Raw genomic sequence first — 20,126 nt, forward strand, 5'->3', positions numbered from 1 at the left:
TAATGGGGCAGTTCAGCAAACTGAACTGGTATTCATCCTAGAGTACTGATAGAACTGAAAAATGAGCTTGCGGAGCTACTGCTAGTGATATGCAATTTATCCTTAAAATCGAGCGTGGTACCGGAAGATTGGAGGGTGACCAATGTAACGCCCATTTTTAAAAAAGGTTCCAGGGGAGATCCGGGAAATTACAGACCGGTGAGTCTGACGTCGGTGCCGGGGAAAATGGTAGAGGCTATTATTAAAAACAAAATTACAGAGCACATCCAAGGACATGGATTACTGAGACCAAGTCAGCACGGCTTTTGTGTGGGGAAATCTTGCCTGACCAATTTACTTCAATTCTTTGAAGGAGTAAACAAACATGTGGACAAAGGGGAGCCGGTTGATATTGTGTATCTGGATTTTCAAAAGGCGTTTGACAAGGTACTTCATGAAAGGCTACAGAGGAAATTGGAGGGTCATGGGATAGGAGGAAAAGTCCTATTGTGGATTAAAAACTGGTTGAAGGACAGGAAACAGAGAGTGGGATTAAATGGGCAGTATTCACAATGGAGAAGGGTAGTTAGTGGGGTTCCTCAGGGGTCTGTGCTAGGACCGCTGCTTTTTAATATATTTATAAATGATTTAGAGATTGGAGTAACTAGCGATGACACAAATTTGCTGATGACACAAAGTTATTCAAAGTCATTAACTCGAAATAGGATTGTGAAAAATTACAGAAAGACCTTACGAGACTAGGAGACTGGGCGGTTAAATGGCAGATAATGTTTAATGTGAGCAAGTACAAGGTGATGCATGTAGGAAATAAGAACCCGAGTTATAGCTACGTCATGCAAGGTTCCACGTTAGGAGTTACGGACCAAGAAAGGAATCTGAGTGTCGTTCTCGATAATACACTCAAACTTTCTGCTCAGTGTGCTGCTGCGGCTAGGAAAACAAATAGAATGTTGGGTATTATCAGGAAAGGTATGGAAAACAGGTGTGAGGATGTTATAATGCCGTTGTATCGCTCCATGGTGCGACCGCACCTTGAGTATTGTGTTCAATTCTGGTCGCTGCATCTCAAGAAAAATATAGTAGAATTGGAAGAGGTGCAGCGAAGGGCGACTAAAATGATAGCGGGGATGGGACGACTTCCCTATGAAGAAAGACTAAAGAGGCTAGGGCTTTTCACCTTGGAGAAGAGACGGCTGAGGGGAGACATGATAGAGGTATATAAAATAATGAGTGGAGTGGAACAGGTGGATGTGAAGCGTCTGTTCACGCTTTCCAAAAATACTAGGACTAGGGGGCATGCGATGAAACTACAGTGTAGTAAATTTAAAACAAATTGGAGAAAATGTTTCTTCACCCAACGCATAATTAAACTCTGGAATTCGTTGCCGGAGAACGTGGTGAAGGTGGTTAGCTTGGCAGAGTTTAAAAAGGGGGTTAGAGAGTTTCCTAAAGGACAAGTCCATAAACCACTACTAAATGGACTTGGGAAAAATCCACAATTCCAGGAATAACATGTACAGAATGTTTGTACATTTGGGAAGCTTGCCAGGTGCCCTTGGCCTGGATTTGCCGCTGTCGTGGACAGGATGCTGGGCTCGGTGGACCCTTGGTCTTTTCTCAGTGTGGCATTACTTATGTACTTATGACATACATGTAGCATATCTGCTATAGAACGGTAGCACTGATTTAAACAAGAATCCTACTTAACATGCAGCACTACAAATATTTTATGGGGCCCTAGAACACCAATACATCTACTACTGGTAAAACAGAATAAGTGAGACTGCTACAGAGTTGTACGCAGAAATTACTTGCCCACAGAATACCAGACCTTGGTCACACACCAAATACAGAACAAGGGATCACACATTAGAAATATAAAGCTAAAAATTGATTCCAGATTGTATCTTTATATAACTACCTGACCAATTCCTCTTGTTTTCCTTGATTTCTTTGTAACACCAATTGTATTCTTTACACTGGTATGGCAACGCCATATCAGGTCTTTGTAAGCCACATTGAGCCTGCAAAAAGGTGGGAAAATGTGGGATACAAGTGCAATAAATAAAATAAATAAAAAATAAAATAAATTAACCACAAGAATTCAAACTAGGCATATTCCACAACATAGAAGAATTGAAAACACAAATGTATTTCCTCTTGTTAACATGAACCCATCAGGAAATTTGGCCATCTGTATTACATAGAACAGTGTAGAAAACGTTTATTAGTGCTATTTCTACCAGCTACAATAATTTTTAAGCTGTTTTAGTGATTTTTTTTACAGCTTTTCAATTTATTTGAATGTTTCCCATATGTAGATATAAATATCATAACATAACAGATAGTAACATAGTAACATAGTAGATGACGGCAGAAAAAGACCTGCACGGTCCATCCAGTCTGCCCAACAAGATAACTCATATTTGCTGCTTTTTGTGTATACCCTACTTTCATTTGTACCTGTGCTCTTCAGGGCACAGACCGTATAAGTCTGCCCAGCACTATCTCCGCCTCCCAACCACCTGCCCCTCCTCCCAACCACCGGCTCTGGCACAGACCGTACAAGTCTGTCCAGCACTATCCCCGCCTCCCAACCACCAGTCCCTCTGCCCACCACCGGCTCTGGCACAGACCGTACAAGTCTGTCCAGCACTATCCCTGCCTCCCAACCACCAGCCCCGTCTCCCGATCTTGACTAAGCTCCTGAGGATCCATTCCTTCGGCACAGGATTCCTTTATGCTTATCCCACGCATGTTTGAATTCCGTTACCGTTTTCATTTCCACCACCTCCCACAGGAGGACATTCCAAGCATCCACTACTCTCTCCGTGAAAAAATACTTCCTGACATTTTTCTTGAGTTTGCCCCCCTTCAATCTCATTTCATGTCCTCTTGTTCTACCACCTTCCCATCTCCGGAAAAGGTTCGTTTGCGGATTAATACCTTTCAAATATTTGAACGTCTGTATCATGTCACCCCTGTTTCTCCTTTCCTCCAGAGTATACATGTTTAGTTCAGCAAGTCTCTCCTCATACGTCTTGTAACGCAAATCCCATACCATTCTCGTAGCTTTTCTTTGCACCGCTTCAATTCTTTTTACATCCTTAACAAGATACGGCCTCCAAAACTGAACACAATACTCCAGGTGGGGCCTCACCAACGACTTATACAGGGGCATCAACACCCCCTTTCTTCTGCTGGTCACACCTCTCTCTATACAGCTTAACAACCTTCTAGCTACGGCCACCGCCTTGTCACACTGTTTCGTCGCCTTCAAATCCTCAGATACTATCACCCCAAGATCCCTTTCTCCGCCTGTACCTATCAGACTCTCCCCGTCTAACACATACGTCTCCCGTATATTTATATCTACATATGAGAAGCTTTCAAATAAATTGAAAAGCTGTAAAAATAAATTGCCCTCCACCTTTTAAGGCTCTGCCTATCCAACTAGAACAGCTTTAGACTTTTTACAGATGGACCACGCATAGGCAGTCACTTATTTCTAATAATCGTTTGTTTACTATTATTTTAGGTCAAAAGTCTAGATATCCTCCCCCATCTCCTGCTTTATCTAACCTCCTTGCCTTCAACCCCCCTCCCCGTCCAGCACCGCTTTCTGTTTCCCCTCTCTCTCCCCTCCCCGAGTCCAGCACTGCTTTGTTTCCCCCCCTCCCCTGAGTCTAGCACTGCCTTCTGTCCCTCCCTCTCCCTCCACGGACCATCAGACCTGCTTTGTTTAGCAGCCCATGCAGTGATAGCACGCTACCAGAGCCGGTGTCAGATCCTTCCCTCTACCGTGTCCTGCTTCTTTAGCTCAGACACTTCCTGTTTGCATGAGTGTTGGACTCGTGACAAAAGCAGAGGGAAGGATCTGGCGCCAGGCTCAGTCAGCCTGATATTGCTGCAGGGACTGCTAAACAAAGTAGTCTTGACATTTGGGGGGGGGGGAGGGAGAGAGGGAGAATAGAAAGTGGTGTTAGGCTTGGGGAGGGGCTGGGAGGCATGTCATGGAATGGTGGGGTGGGGTGGGAAGGAAGGGGAGAAAGCGCAAATTAAAAAAAAATATGCCGGCCCCACCAGTTCAAAACTGCATAGGTGCCATTTTTTTAAATCCGTTTGGGAGAGCGACCACTCCCCCTGCACCCCCCCTAGCTATGCCACTGGTATGAACAGGAGAAGCTATAAATTTGTATATACTGGTGCCCAGACTAGTGAGACCAGGGTTACACAATGGACACATGTAGCTCCTTGATCAATCAGGAGGCACTTATGTCAGCATGTAGGGCAGGGGCATAGCCAGACAGCAGATTTTGGGTGGGCCTAGTCAAGAAGTGGTTGGGCATCAAGTGTTCTCCTCCCCCCCCCCCCCCCCCCCCCCCCCCAATGCGATGAGGCCAGTATTAGCAGCTTAGGAAGCTTAGACTGTTGAAGTGGAAAACAGTGTTTTCAGCACCATCAGGGGGAGGTCTTCAGCTGGCAAAGCTTGGGATCCCCACTAGCTAGCACTAAATATGTGCTGCTGTTGGGTGGGCCTGAGCCCCAAGTGGATGGGCCCCGGCCCACCCAAGCCCACCTGTGGCTACGCCACTGATGTAGGGGTGTATATAAAGACTGTGCCTGAGAGGAACAGTGCCATTTTGAGGAGGACCTGAGAGACTGTGTGAAGGGAATCCACATATGTGAGCACAAGCCACCGAACTTAGTTCCTGCAAGTCATCCAATCCAGAGCAGTCAGTGACCGTTTCTGGCCAGTTAAATCATTTTAGATATCAACCCCATATTTTTAATTTAGGATGAAGTAATGTGCTAGCTGTGTTAACTCACTTAAGGTTAATAAATAAAAAGAAAGAAAAAAGAAAATAGATACGATTATGTCTTTTTATTGGACTAAATACATTTTTGACTAATTTTCTGGCTTCCAGAGACCAAAGCCTCCTTCCTCAGGTTGGGACAGTATACTGCCATTATGGAATATTGTCCTGACCTAAGAAAAGAGGTATTGACTTTCAAAAGCTAGTCATAAATTTTATTAAGTTAATCCAATAAAAAAAGGAATCACCTTATTTTCCATTTTGCTTTATTTGTTAATTTGTAATGTATGATTGGAATATATCTGTTTTTGAAATGTACATCTGCTATCTTTATATTTTCACAGCAGAAGAAGGCATGCATCACCACTTCTCTTTCTCAGGTTAATGCATTTGTCCTTGGACACTACATATGGTGTCCAGAAATGTGTGCCCACATTTTATCTCGCGCCCAAGATGTGCACAAATTAATTGAGTAATGAGCCCTGAACTATATAATTGGGTGCTAACAACCAGTTATTAAAGTTAAATAGCACATTAAAATTTGCACGTAGATCTGGCTACACTCTATTTTATAAGGCATAGCGCATAACTGTACTAGCACATCAAAAGGAGCATGACCATGGGTGTATCAGGGGCATTTTGAAATGCTATGCACCTATTTATAGAATATGGCCTCAACATGTCTAAATTGGGCACCAACATTTACACCAGGTTTCAGCAGGAATAAGTCTGGCATTTAAAGTTAGACAATGGAATCAGTGCTAAATGTGATTCTCTTTGAGATCAAATAATTTAACATAAGAATAGCCAAACTGGGTCAGACCAATGGTCCATATCGTCCAGTATCCTGCTTAAAGCAGTGGCCAATCCAGGTCACAAGTACATGGCAGAAACCCAAATAGCAGCAATATTCCATGCTACCAAACCCAGGGCTAGCAATGGCTTTCCCCATGTCTATCTCAACAGCGGACTATGGACTTTTCCTCCAGGAACTTGTCCGAACCTTTTTTAAACGCAGATACATTAACCGCCATTACCACATTGAGTTCCAGAGCTTAACTATTCTTTGTTTGAAATAATATTTTCTCCTATTTGTTTTAAAAGTATTTCCATGTAATTCCATTGAGTGTCCCCTAGTTTTTGTACTTTATGAAACAGTGAAAAATCGATTCACTTTTACCCGTTCTACACCACTCAGGATTTCACAAACCTCAATCATATCCCCCCTCAGTCATCTCTTTCCCAAGCTGAAGGGCCCTAACCTCTTTAGCCTTTCCTCAGATGGGAGGAGTTCTATCCCCTTTATCATTTTGTTCACTCTTCTTTGAACCTTTTCTAATTCTGCTATATCTTTTTTGAGATACAGCAACCAGAACTGAAAGCAATACTCAAGGTGAGGTTGCACCAAGGAGCAATACAGAGGCATTTTGATATTTCTGGTCTTATTTTGCATTCCTTTCCTAATAATTCCTAGCATCCTGATGGCTTTTCTGGCTGCCACCACACACTGGGCAAAAGGTTTCAGAGTGGTTGGGAGGCGGGGATAGTGCTGGGCAGACTTATACGGTCTGTGCCCTGAAGAGGACAGGTACAAATCAAGGTAGGGTATACACAAAAAGTAGCACATATGAGTTTATCTTGCTGGGCAGACTGGATGGACCGTGCAGGTCTTTTTCTGCCGTCATCTACTATGTAACTATCCAGCTCATTTTCGAAAGTGATCGCCAGCCATCTTCCAACACAAATCGGGAGATGGCCGGCGATCTCGCAAAAGCGGCCAAATCGGTATAATCGAAAGCTGCTATTTTGACACCATCACCGCTTTCCCGTCGCAGAGCCGGCAAAAGTTCAAGGGGGCATGTTGGCAGTGACGCAAAGGCGGGACATGGGTGGACATGGGTGGGGTTACGAAATGGCCGGCTTTAGCCCATAATGGAAAAAAAACCCCAGCGATGAAGAGCATTTGACCGCTTTTACTTGGTCCCTTTTTTTCAGGTCCAAGCTTCAAAAAGGTGGCCGAACTGACCACATGACCACCAGAAGGAATCGGGGATGACCTCCCCGTATTCCCCCAGTGGTCATCAACCCCCTCCCAGCATAAAAAACAGGTTACAAATACTTTTTTGCCAGCCTCTATGCCAGCCTCAAATGCCGTACCCACCTCCATGATAGCAGAATGTGTTCTGTCCTCCGACAGCCTTTGCCTGCTTGTGATGTGGCTCTGGGGTGAGTGTGGCACCTTCTGTTATTTGCACTGCAGAGTCACATCAGCAATGCATTGTGGTGGGTATAGGTATTGGTAGTTGGTAGGCTCTGCTTTCCCCCTGCTTACTGGGTAAGAGTGTGCCCCGTTTTGTTTCCTGTTGTAGTCCATGCAGTAGTGGCCATTTTTGTAAGACAGTTTTAGATCCCTTTCCTGTGTTAACCACGTCAGAGAACATAGTTCTTACCTTAAAAGGTGCTGAAAGAGGGCATTGTACACCATTGTGCCAGCTCTGACCTACTGCTAATCTTAGTACCAGGGGACTCTTTGCCAGTGGGGCACAACTTCTGATCTGCAGTTAACTGTGAGTAAACGTGGTTATTTCAAGAAAGGACCTTTTCAGAGAGATTAGTCTTTAGGTGTGAACTGCTGTGCCAAAGTTATACAGCAGCAATAAGTCCTAGAGGCTGTATGCAGGTCCCTGAAGCAGTTTTAGTGGGTGCAGTACATTTGTGGGTAGTGGGTTTTTTTTTTGGGGGGGGGGGGGAGGGGGTTGGGGGCTCAGCTCCCAAAGTAAGGGAGCTATGCACGTGGGAGCTTTTCTGAAGTCCACCGCAGTGACCCCTAGGGAGCCCGGTTGGTGTCCTGGCATGTCAGGGGGGCAAGTGCACTAAAAATGCTGGCTCCTCCCAGGGCCAAATGCCTTGAATTTGGCCGGGGTTTGAGATGGCCGACATAACTTTCCATTATCGCTAAAAAACGAAGCCAGCTATCTCAAACCCCGGCCAAATCCAATGCATTTGGCTGGCCGGAACCGTATTATCGAAACAAAAGATGGCCGGCCATCTTTTTCGAAAATACGGGTCTGGCCAGCTGTTTGCGGCGCCGACAAAATACATCACCGGCCATGTATTTCGCCGGCGCCGTTCGATTATTCCCCTCCACGTTACTATGTATTGTCTACAATCAGGCTTATTTTCGAAAGTGATCACCGGCCATTTCCCGACATAAATCGAGAGATGGCCGGCGATCTCTCAAAAGCGGTAAAATCGGTATAATCGAAAGCAGCTTTTTTGACAGCCTCGCCGGCGAAAGTTCAAGGGGGCGTGTCGGAGGTGTAGCGAAGGCGGGACATGGGTGGGCATGGGCGTGGCTACCAGATGGCCAGCTTTCGCGGATAATGGAAAAAAAAAGCGGTGTTAAGCAGTCTGTTTGACCTGATTTAGATTGTAAGCTCTTTTGAGCAGAGACTGTCTTTCTTCATGTTCAATTGTAAAGCGCTGCGTACGACTGGTAGCATTATAGAAGTGATTTATAGTAGTAGTAGTAGTAGTTTACTTGGTCCATTTATTTTCACGACCAAGCCTCAAAAAGGTGCCCCAACTGACCAGATAACCACCAGAGGGAATGGGGGATGACCTCCCCGTACTCCCCCAGTGGTCACCAACCCCCTCCCACACTAAAAAAAATACAAATCAAAACCTTTTTTTTACCAGGCTGTATGCCAGCCTCAAATGTCATACCCAGCTCCCTGACAGCAGTATGCAGGTCCCTGGAGCAGTTTTTAATGGGTGCAGTGCACTTCAGGCAGGCAGACCCAGGTCCATCCCCCCCCCCCCCCCCCACCTGTTACACTTGTGGTGGTAAATGTTAAGCCCTCCAACCCCCCCCAAACCCACTCTACCCACATGTAGGTGCCCCCCTTCACCCATAAGGGCTATGTTAATGGTGTAGAGTTGTAGGGAGTGGGTTTGGGGGGGATTTGGGGGGCTCAGCACCCAATGTAAGGGAGCTATGCACCTGGGAGCTTTTTTGCTTTTTTTAAAAAATTTTTAGAAATGCCCCCTAGGGTGCCCGATTGGTGTCCTGGCATGTGAGGGGGACCAGTGCACTACAAATGCTGGCTCCTCCCATGACCAAATGCCTTGGATTTGGCCGGGTTTGAGATGGCCGGCATTTTTTTCCATTATCGCTGAAAAACAAAACCGGCCATCTCAAACCCGGCGAACTCTGGCATTTGGCAGGGCTAACCCGTATTATTGAAAAAAAAGATGGCCGGCCATCTTTTTCGATAATACGGTTCCGGCCAGCTGTTGCGCCGCCGCCAAAATACATCGCCAGCGACGTTCGATTATGCCCCTCAATGGCACCTAGATCTTTTCTTGCGTGCTGGCTCCTAAGGAGACTATCCTGCTTATTTTCAAAGGAGAAGGGCGGCCATCTTCCGACATAAATCGGGAGATGGCTGGCCTTCTCCTAAGGCCAGCTAAATCGCTATAATCGAAAGCCGATTTTGGCCAGCTTCAACTGCTTTCTGTCGCAGGGCCAGCCAAAGTTCAAGGGAGCGTTCGGCAGTGTACCAAAGGCGGGACGGGGGTGTGGTTGGCCGGCCTCGGCTGATAATGGAAAAAAGAAGGCCGGCCCTGACGAGCATTTGGCCGACATTACTTGGTCCCTTTTTGTTCACGACCAAGCCTTGAAAAGGTGCCCGAATTGACCAAATGACCACCGAAGGGAATCGGGGATCACCTCCCCTTACTCCCCCAGTGGTCAAAAACCCCCTCCCACCCCAAAAAAAATTTTTTAACATTTTTTTGCCAGCCTCTATGCCAGTCTCAAATGTCATACCCAGCTCCATCACAGCACTATGCAGGTCCCTGCAGCAGTTTTTAGTGAGTACTGCAGTGCACTTCAGGCAGGCGGACCCAGGCCCATCCCCCCCCCCCCCCCCCACCTGTTACACTTGTGGTGGTAAATGGGAGCCCTCCAAAACCTACCCGAAACCCACTGTACCCACATCTAGGTGCCCCCCGTTACCCTTTAAGGGCTATGGTAGTGTTGTACAGTTGTGGATAGTGGGTTTCGGGGTTTTTTGGGGGGCTCAGCACACAAGGTAAGGGAGCTATGCACCTGGGATTGATTTGTGAAGTCCACTGCAGTGCCCCCTAGGGTGCCCGGTTGGTGTCCTGGCATGTGAGGGGGACCGGTCCACTACCAAATGGCTTGGATTTGGCTCCTCCCACGACCAAATGGCTTGGATTTGGCTGGGTTTGACATGGCTGCCATTAGTTTCCATTATCGGCGAAAACCAATGGCGGCCATCTATAACGCCGGCGATCTCTAAGGGCGGCCCAAATGTTGAGATTTGTCTGGCCCCGACTGTATTATCAAAACGAAAGATGGCCGGCCATCTTGTTTCGATCATACGGTTGGGTACGCCGCTTTACGGGGCCGTCATTAGAGATGGCCACCCTTATAGATGGCCGGCCCCGTTCAATTATGCCCCTCCAAGATTCAGATTATTCTTCCCAATGTGCATCACTTTGCATTTGTCACATTAAATTTCATTTGCCACTTAAATGCCCAGTATTCATCGGCTCCAAGGCCTCATCAGTCTCTGCTTCTCATCTCCTCATTATTCATCTCTCTCCCCCCCCCCCCCCCCCACACACACACACCTTTTTTAATTCCACTATATCTTTTTTGAGATACGATGACCAGAATTGCACACACTATTCGAAGTGTGGTCGCACCATGGAGATATACAAAGGCATTATAACATTCTCATTTTTGTTTTCCATTCCTTTCCGAATAATGCCTAACATTCTGTTTGCTTTTTAGCAGCCACTGCACACTGAGCAGAGGGTTTCAACGTGCCATCAACAATGACACCTAGATTATTATTTATTATTTATTACATTTGTACCCCGCTCTTTTCCTTTACTGATTGGTGACTCCTAATGTGGAACCTTGCATCAAGTATCTATAGTTCGGGTTCTTCTTTCCCACATGCATCTCTTTGCACTTGCTCATTGCCATTTGGATGCCCACTCTCCCAGTCACGTAAGGTCCTCTTGTAATTTTTCACAATCCTCCTGCAATTTAATAATTTTGAATAACTTTGTGTCATCAGCAAATTTAATTACCTCACTAGTTACTCCCATCTCTAGATCATTTATAAATATGTTAAAAAGCAGCAGTCCCAGCACAGACCCCTGCGGAACCTAACTATCTACCCTTCTCCATTGAGAATACTGACCATTTAACCTTACTCTCTGTTTTCTATCTTTCATCCAATTTTTAATCCACAATAGAACACTACCTCCTGTCCCATGACTCTCCAATTTCCTCTGGATTCTTTCATGAGGTACTTTGTCAAATGCCTTTTGAAAACAAAGATACACAATATCGACTGGCTCACCTTTATCCACATGTTTGTTCACCTCTTCAAAGAAATGTAGTAGATTGGTGAGGCAAGATTTTCCTTCACTAAATCCATGTTGGCTTATCCTGCTTATTTTCGAAGGAGAAGGGCGGCCATCTTCTGACACAAATCGGGAGATGGCCGGCCAAATCGCTATAATCGAAAGCCGATTTTGGCCGGCTTCAACTGCTTTCCGTCGCAGGGCCAGCCAAAGTTCAAGGGGGCATGTCGGCAGTGTACCGAAGGCGGGATGGGGGCGTGGTTAAGAGATGGCTGGCCTAGGCCGATAATGGAAAAAAGAAGGCCAGCCCTGACGAGCATTTGGCCGGCTTTATTTGGTCCCTTTTTGTTCACGACCAAGCCTTGAAAAGGTGCCCGAACTGACCAGATGACCACCAGAGGGGATCAGGGATCACCTCCCCTTACTCCCCCAGTGGTCACCAACCCCCTCCCACCCTAAAAAATAAAAATAAAAAACATTTTTTTGCCAGCCTCAAATGTCATACCCAGCTCCATCACAGCAGTATGCAGGTCCCTGGAGCAGTTTTTAGTGGGTACTGCAGTGCACTTCAGGCAGGCTGACCCAGGCCCATCCCACCCTACCTGTTACACTTGTGGTGGTAAATGGGAACCCTCCAAAACCCACCTGAAACCCACTGTACCCACATCTAGGTGCCCTCCTTCATCCCTAAGGGCTATGGTAGTGGTGTGGGGAGTGGTTTTGGGGGGGTTTGGGGGGCTCAGCACACAAGGTAAGGGCGCTATGCACCTGGGAGTAATTTGTGAAGTCCACTGCAGTGCCCCCTAGGGTGTCCTGGCTTGTGAGGGGGACCAGTGCACTACAAATGCTGGCTCCTCCCATGACCAAATGGCTTGGATTTGGCCGGGTTTGAGATGGCCGCCATTAGTTTCCATTATCGGCGAAAACCAATGGCGGCCACGTCTAACGCCAGCGATCTCTAAGGGCGGCCCAAATGTTGAGATTTGGCCGGCCCTGACCGCATTATCGAAACAAAAGATGGCCGGCCATCTTGTTTCGATAATACAGTCAGGTATGCTGCTTAACGGGGCCGTCATTAGAGATGGCCACCCTTATAGATGGCCGGCCCCATTCGATTATGCCCCTGTTTGTCTCATTAATCCATGCTTTTGAATGTGCTTTGTAATTTTGTTCTTTATAACAGTCTCTACCATTTTACCCAGAACTGATGTCAGGCTCACCGATCTATAATTTCCCAGATCACCTCTGGAACCTTTTTTGGCATTACATTGGCTACCCTCCAATCTTCCGGTACCATGCTTGATTTTAAAGACAAGTTACATGTTACAATACAAACAATAGTGCTGCAAGTTCATTTTTCAATTCTGGGTTGCCAACTGTGTAACAAACAAACAACACAAACTCACACACCTAACCATAACACACAACCATATCATCCATTTATCCTGTCCTTCTTTACAGTTTGAAATATCTTCAACCTTTGCAAAATTCAAAATAGGCATGAAAAAATTGCTTTTACATCAGGCTTTTCCAGGCCTAGTAAGTCAGTGATAGCCCCTATTTCTCCAATTATTTCTCTGTTTATGTTTTGTTTCTAAAATATTGCTGTATTTTGCCAACACTCCTTGTTTTCTGATTACTTTATGAGTTATCTCCCGAATTCTAAAGAAGTCGCTAAAAATTGTGCATGCACATTTGACTGCGTGCCCAATTTACTCATGTAATTAAATGTTAACAATCAGCTATCAGTGCTAACTGGCATTAATTAAAATTTATGCGTGGACCCAAAAAGGAGGTGTGGCCATAGGAGGGTCATGGGTGGATCAAGGCATGCCTTCAATTTACACACGTTGTTATAGAATAAAGGAGATCCACACCTAATTTAGGCATGGGGATTTACACCAAGGTTTTGTTGGTGTAAGCGGTCATACATAAATATAGTTGCACTTCCTGGAGATAAGTGCTATTTTTATCGGCATCAATTTTTTAGGCATCATTTATAGAATTTAGTCCTAAAGTTTATTTGTCTTGTTTCTTTTGGACTTTTAAATCACATTGTTTTCAATGTTATTGATTAAATAGTGGTATACCAAATACCTGAAACAAATGTATAATGCAGTGGTTCACGTCATATTTGATAGGCAGGAAATATTATGTACAGTGGGAAAGGGTTTGTTCTGAAACCAATCAGTTAGAGAAGGAGCCTTTCAGGCTTCTAGGACAAGTGAAAGTGGATGGAATTTAATATACTGCCTTTTTGTGGTTACAATCAAAGCAGTTTACTTATTATATAGGTACTTATTTTGTACCTGGGGCAATGGAGGGTTAGGTGTCTTGCCCAGAGTCACCGGGAACTGCAGTGGGAACTGAACTCATTTCTCATGTTTCTCATGCCACTTCATTAACCAGTAGGCTTCTTCTCCACTATTATCTTGCTTCTATTGTTTATAGTAACATAGTAACATAGTAAATGATGGCAGATAAAGACCTGTACGGTCCATCCAGTCTGCCCAACAAGATACTTTATATGTATACCCAAGTTTGATTTGTTCTTGCTTTCTCAGGGCACAGACCGCAGAAGTCTGCCCAGCACTGTTCTTATACTAAGTTCTGACGTTAACGTCAAAGCCCCTTAAAATTTACACTCCAGCCCATCCCTATCTATTCAGTTACGATCAGGGCATAGACCGTAGAAGTCTGTCCAGCTTTCCCAATTACCAACGTCGCCACCCAATCTCCGCTAAGATTCCACGGAACCATTCCTTCTAAACAGGATTCCTTTGTGTTTATCCCACGCATGTTTGAATTCCATTACCGTTTTCATCTCCACCACCTCCCGCGGGAGGGCATTCCACGTATCCATCACCCTCGCCATGAAAAAATACTTCCTGACATTAGTCCTGAGTCTGCCCCCCTTCAACCTCAATTCATGTCCTCTAGTTCTACCGATTTTCCACTTCTCCTACGCCTTCCCACGCCAACAGCTGCTTCTTCGGGTATTCCCCTATTTTATCAAAATCAGTACACCTGAAATCCAGTACTTTGAGTTTTGTGTGTCTGCACTCCGCCTTCGCCCTTATATCAAACCATATCGTGTGATGATCACTATTACATAGGTGAGCACCCACCCGGATATTGGAAACACTTCCTCCATTCATGAGCACTAGATCCAGCATCGACCCTTCCCTCGTGGGTTCCGTCACCATTTGTCTGAGCAAGGCACTTTGACAGGTGTCCACAATCTCCCTACTTCTTTCTGATTCTGTAGACAGGATGTTCCAATCCACATCAGACAAGTTGAAATCTCCCAACAGTAGCACTTCCCCTTTCATACCAATCTTTTGAATATCTTGAGGTCTGGCGATAACCCCCGTGTGGATACAGGTTCCATCTTCTTTTTCCAGGTTGATCCATACAGCTTCTTCCTTTCACCAGGTTCCCCACATTTCAGCTGCTCTTATATTGTTCCTCACATACAGCACCACTCCTCCACCCCTTCGGCCCTCCCCACCCTTCCTAAAAAGATTACAGCCCAGTATTGTCACATCCCTTTCATGGGAATCATTGAACCAAGTCTCTGAAATAGCAACAATAACCAAGTTTTCTTCAAACATCAGGGCTTGCAAGTCTTTAACCTTTTTACCTAGACTATGAGCTCATTGCTTTCCACGTGCTCAGCGAGTTTAGGTGGGTTTTTATATTTAGATGACCTTTCCCTCTGCCATCATGTTTATTCTGAAAGTGACTTTCTGAATTCCTTTGTTTCCTTTTGTCACCCCTGCCTTCTACTTTAAGTGTCTAGAAATATACTGTCTAATTTCTCCACAAGGATCCTTTTTCCCGTCACAGAAAGATGTAGCCCATCATTATCCGTATACTTCAATTTAATACTTTTTATTTTTTATTAACTTTTTATTGTTTTATACTTGAATTTAATTGAAGTATTAGGCAAATAATAGACTACATTAACAGGGGGACTATGTTCAGAGGAATAATATAACATTTCAATCAAGTACTTCTTAAAGGCATCAACTGGAGTCAATTCCACAAATGTAGGAAAGTTCAGAAAGCGACAAATATAGTTTTTAAAAATGTCCATCTTTCTATGAATTAAAATGCTATCCTTTACCAAAGAAGTTGTTAAATCTTGCACGGATTTCCCATTCCTTTTAACCTGTTGAATTTGTGTCAAAAAATCTGACTTGACCGCCTCAACATTTTTGGATAAAATATCAATCTTACCCATGAGTGCAGACAAGTCAGTTGAAGTCTTGGTTAAAGAGGCATCCATTCTCTGTAGCATTTGCCATATACCTTCCAGAGTCATAGAAGCCCAAGGGAAGACCACCTCTAGCAACTTCCTGGCAGCACCTTCTGCATCCAGGTCAGACGCGTTCAAATCTTTTGATTCCGCCAGGCAGGAAGGCGGATTACAGATCAGAGGAGACAGCAACATTTCTAAACTCACGTTCTCAGGCTCTCCCATGTCTATGGGAACAGTGAGCTCTCCTACTCTGTCCTTTGCAGGGGTACCTGTGGCATAATGGACGATAGGCTGCTGCACCGGGGTGGATGTACAGGTCACAGAGGCAGCAGCCTTAACCACCCCTTTCCGCTTTGTATGAGGCATTTGGGTATATGGAAAAAGAAGAACCAGAGTAGCAGTAAGCTTCAGCCTTCTCGAGAGACGCCACCAGCTGTCATGCCGCCATCTTCACAAATTAATTGAAACATCTTCAGCTGTTATAGAATAAGGCTGCAAAATTGATTGTGGGTGCACAAAAGTATGATTCTATTACTCCCACCTTATATTATCTTTCTTGATATCCAGTGGAGTTGAGGGCAAGTTTTAAAGTTATCATTCCTGTTTTTAAGGATTTTCAGTTAGACAACCCAATTTATTTGACTGATTTACTAAAATTATACAACCATTTGCAGCCTGTGGTCAACTGAACAGTTTGTTTCCTCTTTCTTCTCTAGACATGGTGAAATTAGAATGTATGAGGATGGCAGCCTTTAGTTATGTAGTGCCATATTTATGGAATTCCTTTCACCAGGAGATGAGAAATGAAACTTGTTATATATACTTTAGGAAGATGGTAAAAATGTGGCTCTTTATACATTATTTTGAAGATTAGGGAGGGCAGTGTGGGGAGTGAAGGTTTTGATGCTGCAACTGCATGAGGTTTTTGAGGGGTTTGGAAATGTATTTTATTTTTATTTATTTGTTACATTTGTATCCCACATTTTCCCACCTATTTGTAGGTTCAATGTGGCTTACATAGTACCGGAGAGGCCTTTGCAGGCTCCCGTGTGAACAAATACAGTGTGATGTTGTGGTAAGATCAAGTTCATGTGGCACAGCCACATTAGGGAATCGAAGAACGTAAGAGTTGTGTTATGTCCATTACGTGCTTTAGTCTGGTTGTGTTGCAGAGATTAGGCATTTAAGTTGGATCGGTAGGGTATGCCTTTTTAAACAGGTTGGTTTTTAGTGATTTCTGGAAATTTAGGTGGTCGTACGTTGTTTTCAAGGCTTTTGGTAATGCGTTTCACAGTTGTGTGCTTATGTAGGAAAAACTAGATGCATAAGTTGTTTAGTATTTAAGTCCTTTGCAGCTTCGGTAGTGCAGATTTAGATAAGATCGTATTGATTCAGATGTATTTCTAATTTTTTTTTTTGTTACATTTGTACCCCGCGCTTTCCCACTCATGGCAGGCTCAATGTGGCTTACATGGGGCAATGGAGGGTTAAGTGACTTGCCCAGAGTCATAAGGAGCTGCCTGTGCCTGAAGTGGGAATTGAACTCAGTTCCTCAGGACCAAAGTTCACCACCCTAACCCAGTAGAGTAGCCAGCGATTAATTTTTGGGTGGGCCTAAAGGTGGACTGGGTGGGCACAGACCTCTTTCCTCTCGACCGTCCACCCCCCGCCCACCCCCTGCCGCCGCCGCCACCACATTTTGTGTCCACCCGCGACCGCCCCGCCTGCGACAGTCTCCAGCACTGACCTGAAGCGCGTTCTCCCTCCAATCCAGCACCGGCGATCATAGCCAGCCTTCTACCACATCCAGCGCGCGTCGTCGGAGCTTCTTCTCAGGCGCGTCCCGCCTACTCTGCAACTTCCTGCTGGACATGGTAGAAGGCTGGCTATGATCGCAGGTGCTGGAATGGAGGGAGAACGCGCTTTAGGTCAGTGCAGGGGGCTGTCGCGGGCGGGGCGGGCCTGTAGCAAAAGTGGGTGGGCCTGGGCCCATCCAGGCCCACCCGTGGCTACGCCCCTGCCCTAACCACTAGGCCACTCCTAGTCGATCAAGTCTGTCATGTAACTCAGGGCTTCTCCGTAGATGTATGTATGTATTAGAATTTTTTTAACTCATTTTATTGTAATTTGATTGTAGCCATCTTGATGTTTGATGTATGGAAGGTGGAATATCAATTGTGTGTAAATAAGTAAAATAGATATTTCAACAGGTGCAAAGTCAGTGGGTACTTCTTTATTCATGACCCCTGAATTTTCAAATAAAATCTCTGCAAGACATTTTGACATTGCCCTTTGCTACACATGTGCAAATAAATAACTCAGAATCCCCAAATCAGAGAAAACATGGTCCCAGGAACAGGAAAAGCACAATGTTAGGATACTTACCTGTATAAAGCACAACACCAGGAGGGCACACTTCTACTTTTTGATAAAATTGTCCAAAAGATGTTCCTATGAAAGTAAGAAAAAGATCAGAATTTATTGTGCTGGCCTAATGGCTCAGTATTAATGTTGCATGCTGCTGTGAAAGATGACAGTCTAATTCACTAAAAAGGTAATAAGAAGGGTGGCAACTATGCTTAATGGCACAAAAAATATTATCAGTAGGGGTGGGGAGCTCACCGACCCTGTGGCAGCCCTGCCCTCTTTTCTCATTGTTTTTTAGGGGTGGGGCTGGTATAAAGACTACAGAAAGACAGAAAAATGGTCTCTCTAGATATAAATATTCAGGGGAAAAATAGAAGTGGCATTGTCACCTCTCCTGCTCATCCCAGTGGCACTGACCCTGCCTTTTCGGCATACAGAACTGATATGCATATTTCTAAACCATTGCCATGCATGTTGACAGATCAATAGCAAAGATTTGTTTTGACATGCAGGACAAGCTGTCAGTTTGATAGCACCCGATACAGCAGAACTACCACACTACTAACTCTAAAGATAAACACAACAAACAGCCATAATATTGAAAAGACAATACTGCAAGAAATTACAACTGTCATGATAGTGTTACCTTCTAGGGGAATTCTGCGGTTTACAGAAGATCACAATTAGGTGGCAGTGGCTCAATAGTGCCCTTTTCTGCTACTGGTTAGCCAGCAGGATATTTTCTTTTTAATCTCATCTATACTCTGCCCAATTTCTTGCTGTAGCAACTTGATTTTATTAGCTCAAAGAGGTAAATTGCCTATCTTGCATTTTATAAAGTAAGATTTGCTTGCATGTACAGCTCCTGGGATAACCTTTTATCCTAAATCCCAGTCTCCAATCACTGATATATTCTTTTCTTTGGATATTTAATTTCAGACCAATCTGAAAGTTTATACAGAGATGTCTCCAGTCCTCTATAAACACACTGATAGAAGCACACATGTTCACATATTTATTTATTGGGATGTATTAATTGCCTTTATGAAGAAGTTCACCCAAAGTGGTATATCATAAGTACAGCATGGCATAATTTACAGTTCTGTTAACAACATAACAACAGTGAAATGATCAAACCTAAGCATAAATACAATCAATGGAGTAAACTTGGAGATGGCAACTCAAAACCTAGCAATAGGAGTAACATGATGTGAAAAGAGTAACACACATGCTCAGCTCATGGATATAATTGCACTGTTGAATGAAATGTTCATCACATTTCTTCATTCCAACATAATAACTATTTCTCCCTGCTTCTGCAGCAAAGGTGAACGGGCTGTAAATTTTCTCAGCCTCACTGTCCATTGCATCAATCAAGGAATAAATCTGAATGACCTGTGATCCTGCATTTAGCTTTGTGGCAGTCCTGAAACATCTAAGACTGTTTCTTGTCAGGCCAATCTGTGACCCTATCAAAGTGAAAGCTCTCGGGAGGGTTGATTAGTTCAGATTCAGACACAGTTCAAGTCTGTCATTAAATTATGGGCATCTGCAATTCACTCACAAATGACTGAAAGTGGTTTAACCAGGAAATTAAACAGTTAAGTGCAGTATTCAACAATAGGGATAGGCAGCCAGAAAATGTTTGTGTGAAGAAACTGTGTTTTAAGTCTGTAAAATGTATTGTATATTTTCCTGTCTTATGTCCTGAAGTGTATTTCTCCTATTTGGCCAGCAGGTGGTATTTCTTTGCTGTAAAACTATTATAGGGAACTGGATGTTCTTTTTATTTAACACAAGCAGGAAGCGTGCAGTTTTATACTTTTAAATCTTGTTGACTGGGCTCTGATGGCCCAGGAGCTCATTTCCTTTAGAGTGTACTGATTTTGCCTTCAGTCCCAGAGAGCAGAATCTCTTTGTTGAGGCTCAGTAAACAGTTATATATCCTGATCTTCCCAGGTACTTTTCTAGGAAGTAAGAAAATATCTAGCTAGTATTATAATTGATCCATATTTCAGTTACCTGTTATTGTTTGCTATTTGCACTATTTTGTTCTACTGTTCAATTTTTTAAAAGACAATAAACAATATTTAGTTTATTGCCTCTCTGACTGGACTGATAAAGAATCCTGGTGGTTTGTGTGTTAGGTCTGTGAGTGCTTTCTGGGAACTGGGGGACCACTGGGAGTGTGGCTCCAGTAACTTAGAAATCACTGGGGTGAATTGGAGAGTGGGAGACTTGCCCAGAGGCGGTTGTGACCCAGTCGGTGG

General features: G+C 44.3%; 1 protein-coding gene across 2 annotated transcripts in view; it reads right to left on the reverse strand.

Moving 5' to 3' along the window:
- Nucleotides 1-20,126, reverse strand: part of LOC115474906 (late cornified envelope protein 3D-like) — a 198,544-nt gene that overhangs the window by 38,622 nt on the left and 139,796 nt on the right. For both annotated transcript variants that reach the window (XM_030210606.1, XM_030210605.1), the window contains one exon: nucleotides 17,875-17,940. In XM_030210606.1, coding sequence (XP_030066466.1) covers nucleotides 17,875-17,940 — 66 coding nt within the window. The remainder of the gene's footprint in view (nucleotides 1-17,874; nucleotides 17,941-20,126) is intronic.

The sequence above is a fragment of the Microcaecilia unicolor genome, chromosome 7, assembly GCF_901765095.1.
Source record: "Microcaecilia unicolor chromosome 7, aMicUni1.1, whole genome shotgun sequence".
NCBI lineage: Eukaryota > Metazoa > Chordata > Amphibia > Gymnophiona > Siphonopidae > Microcaecilia > Microcaecilia unicolor.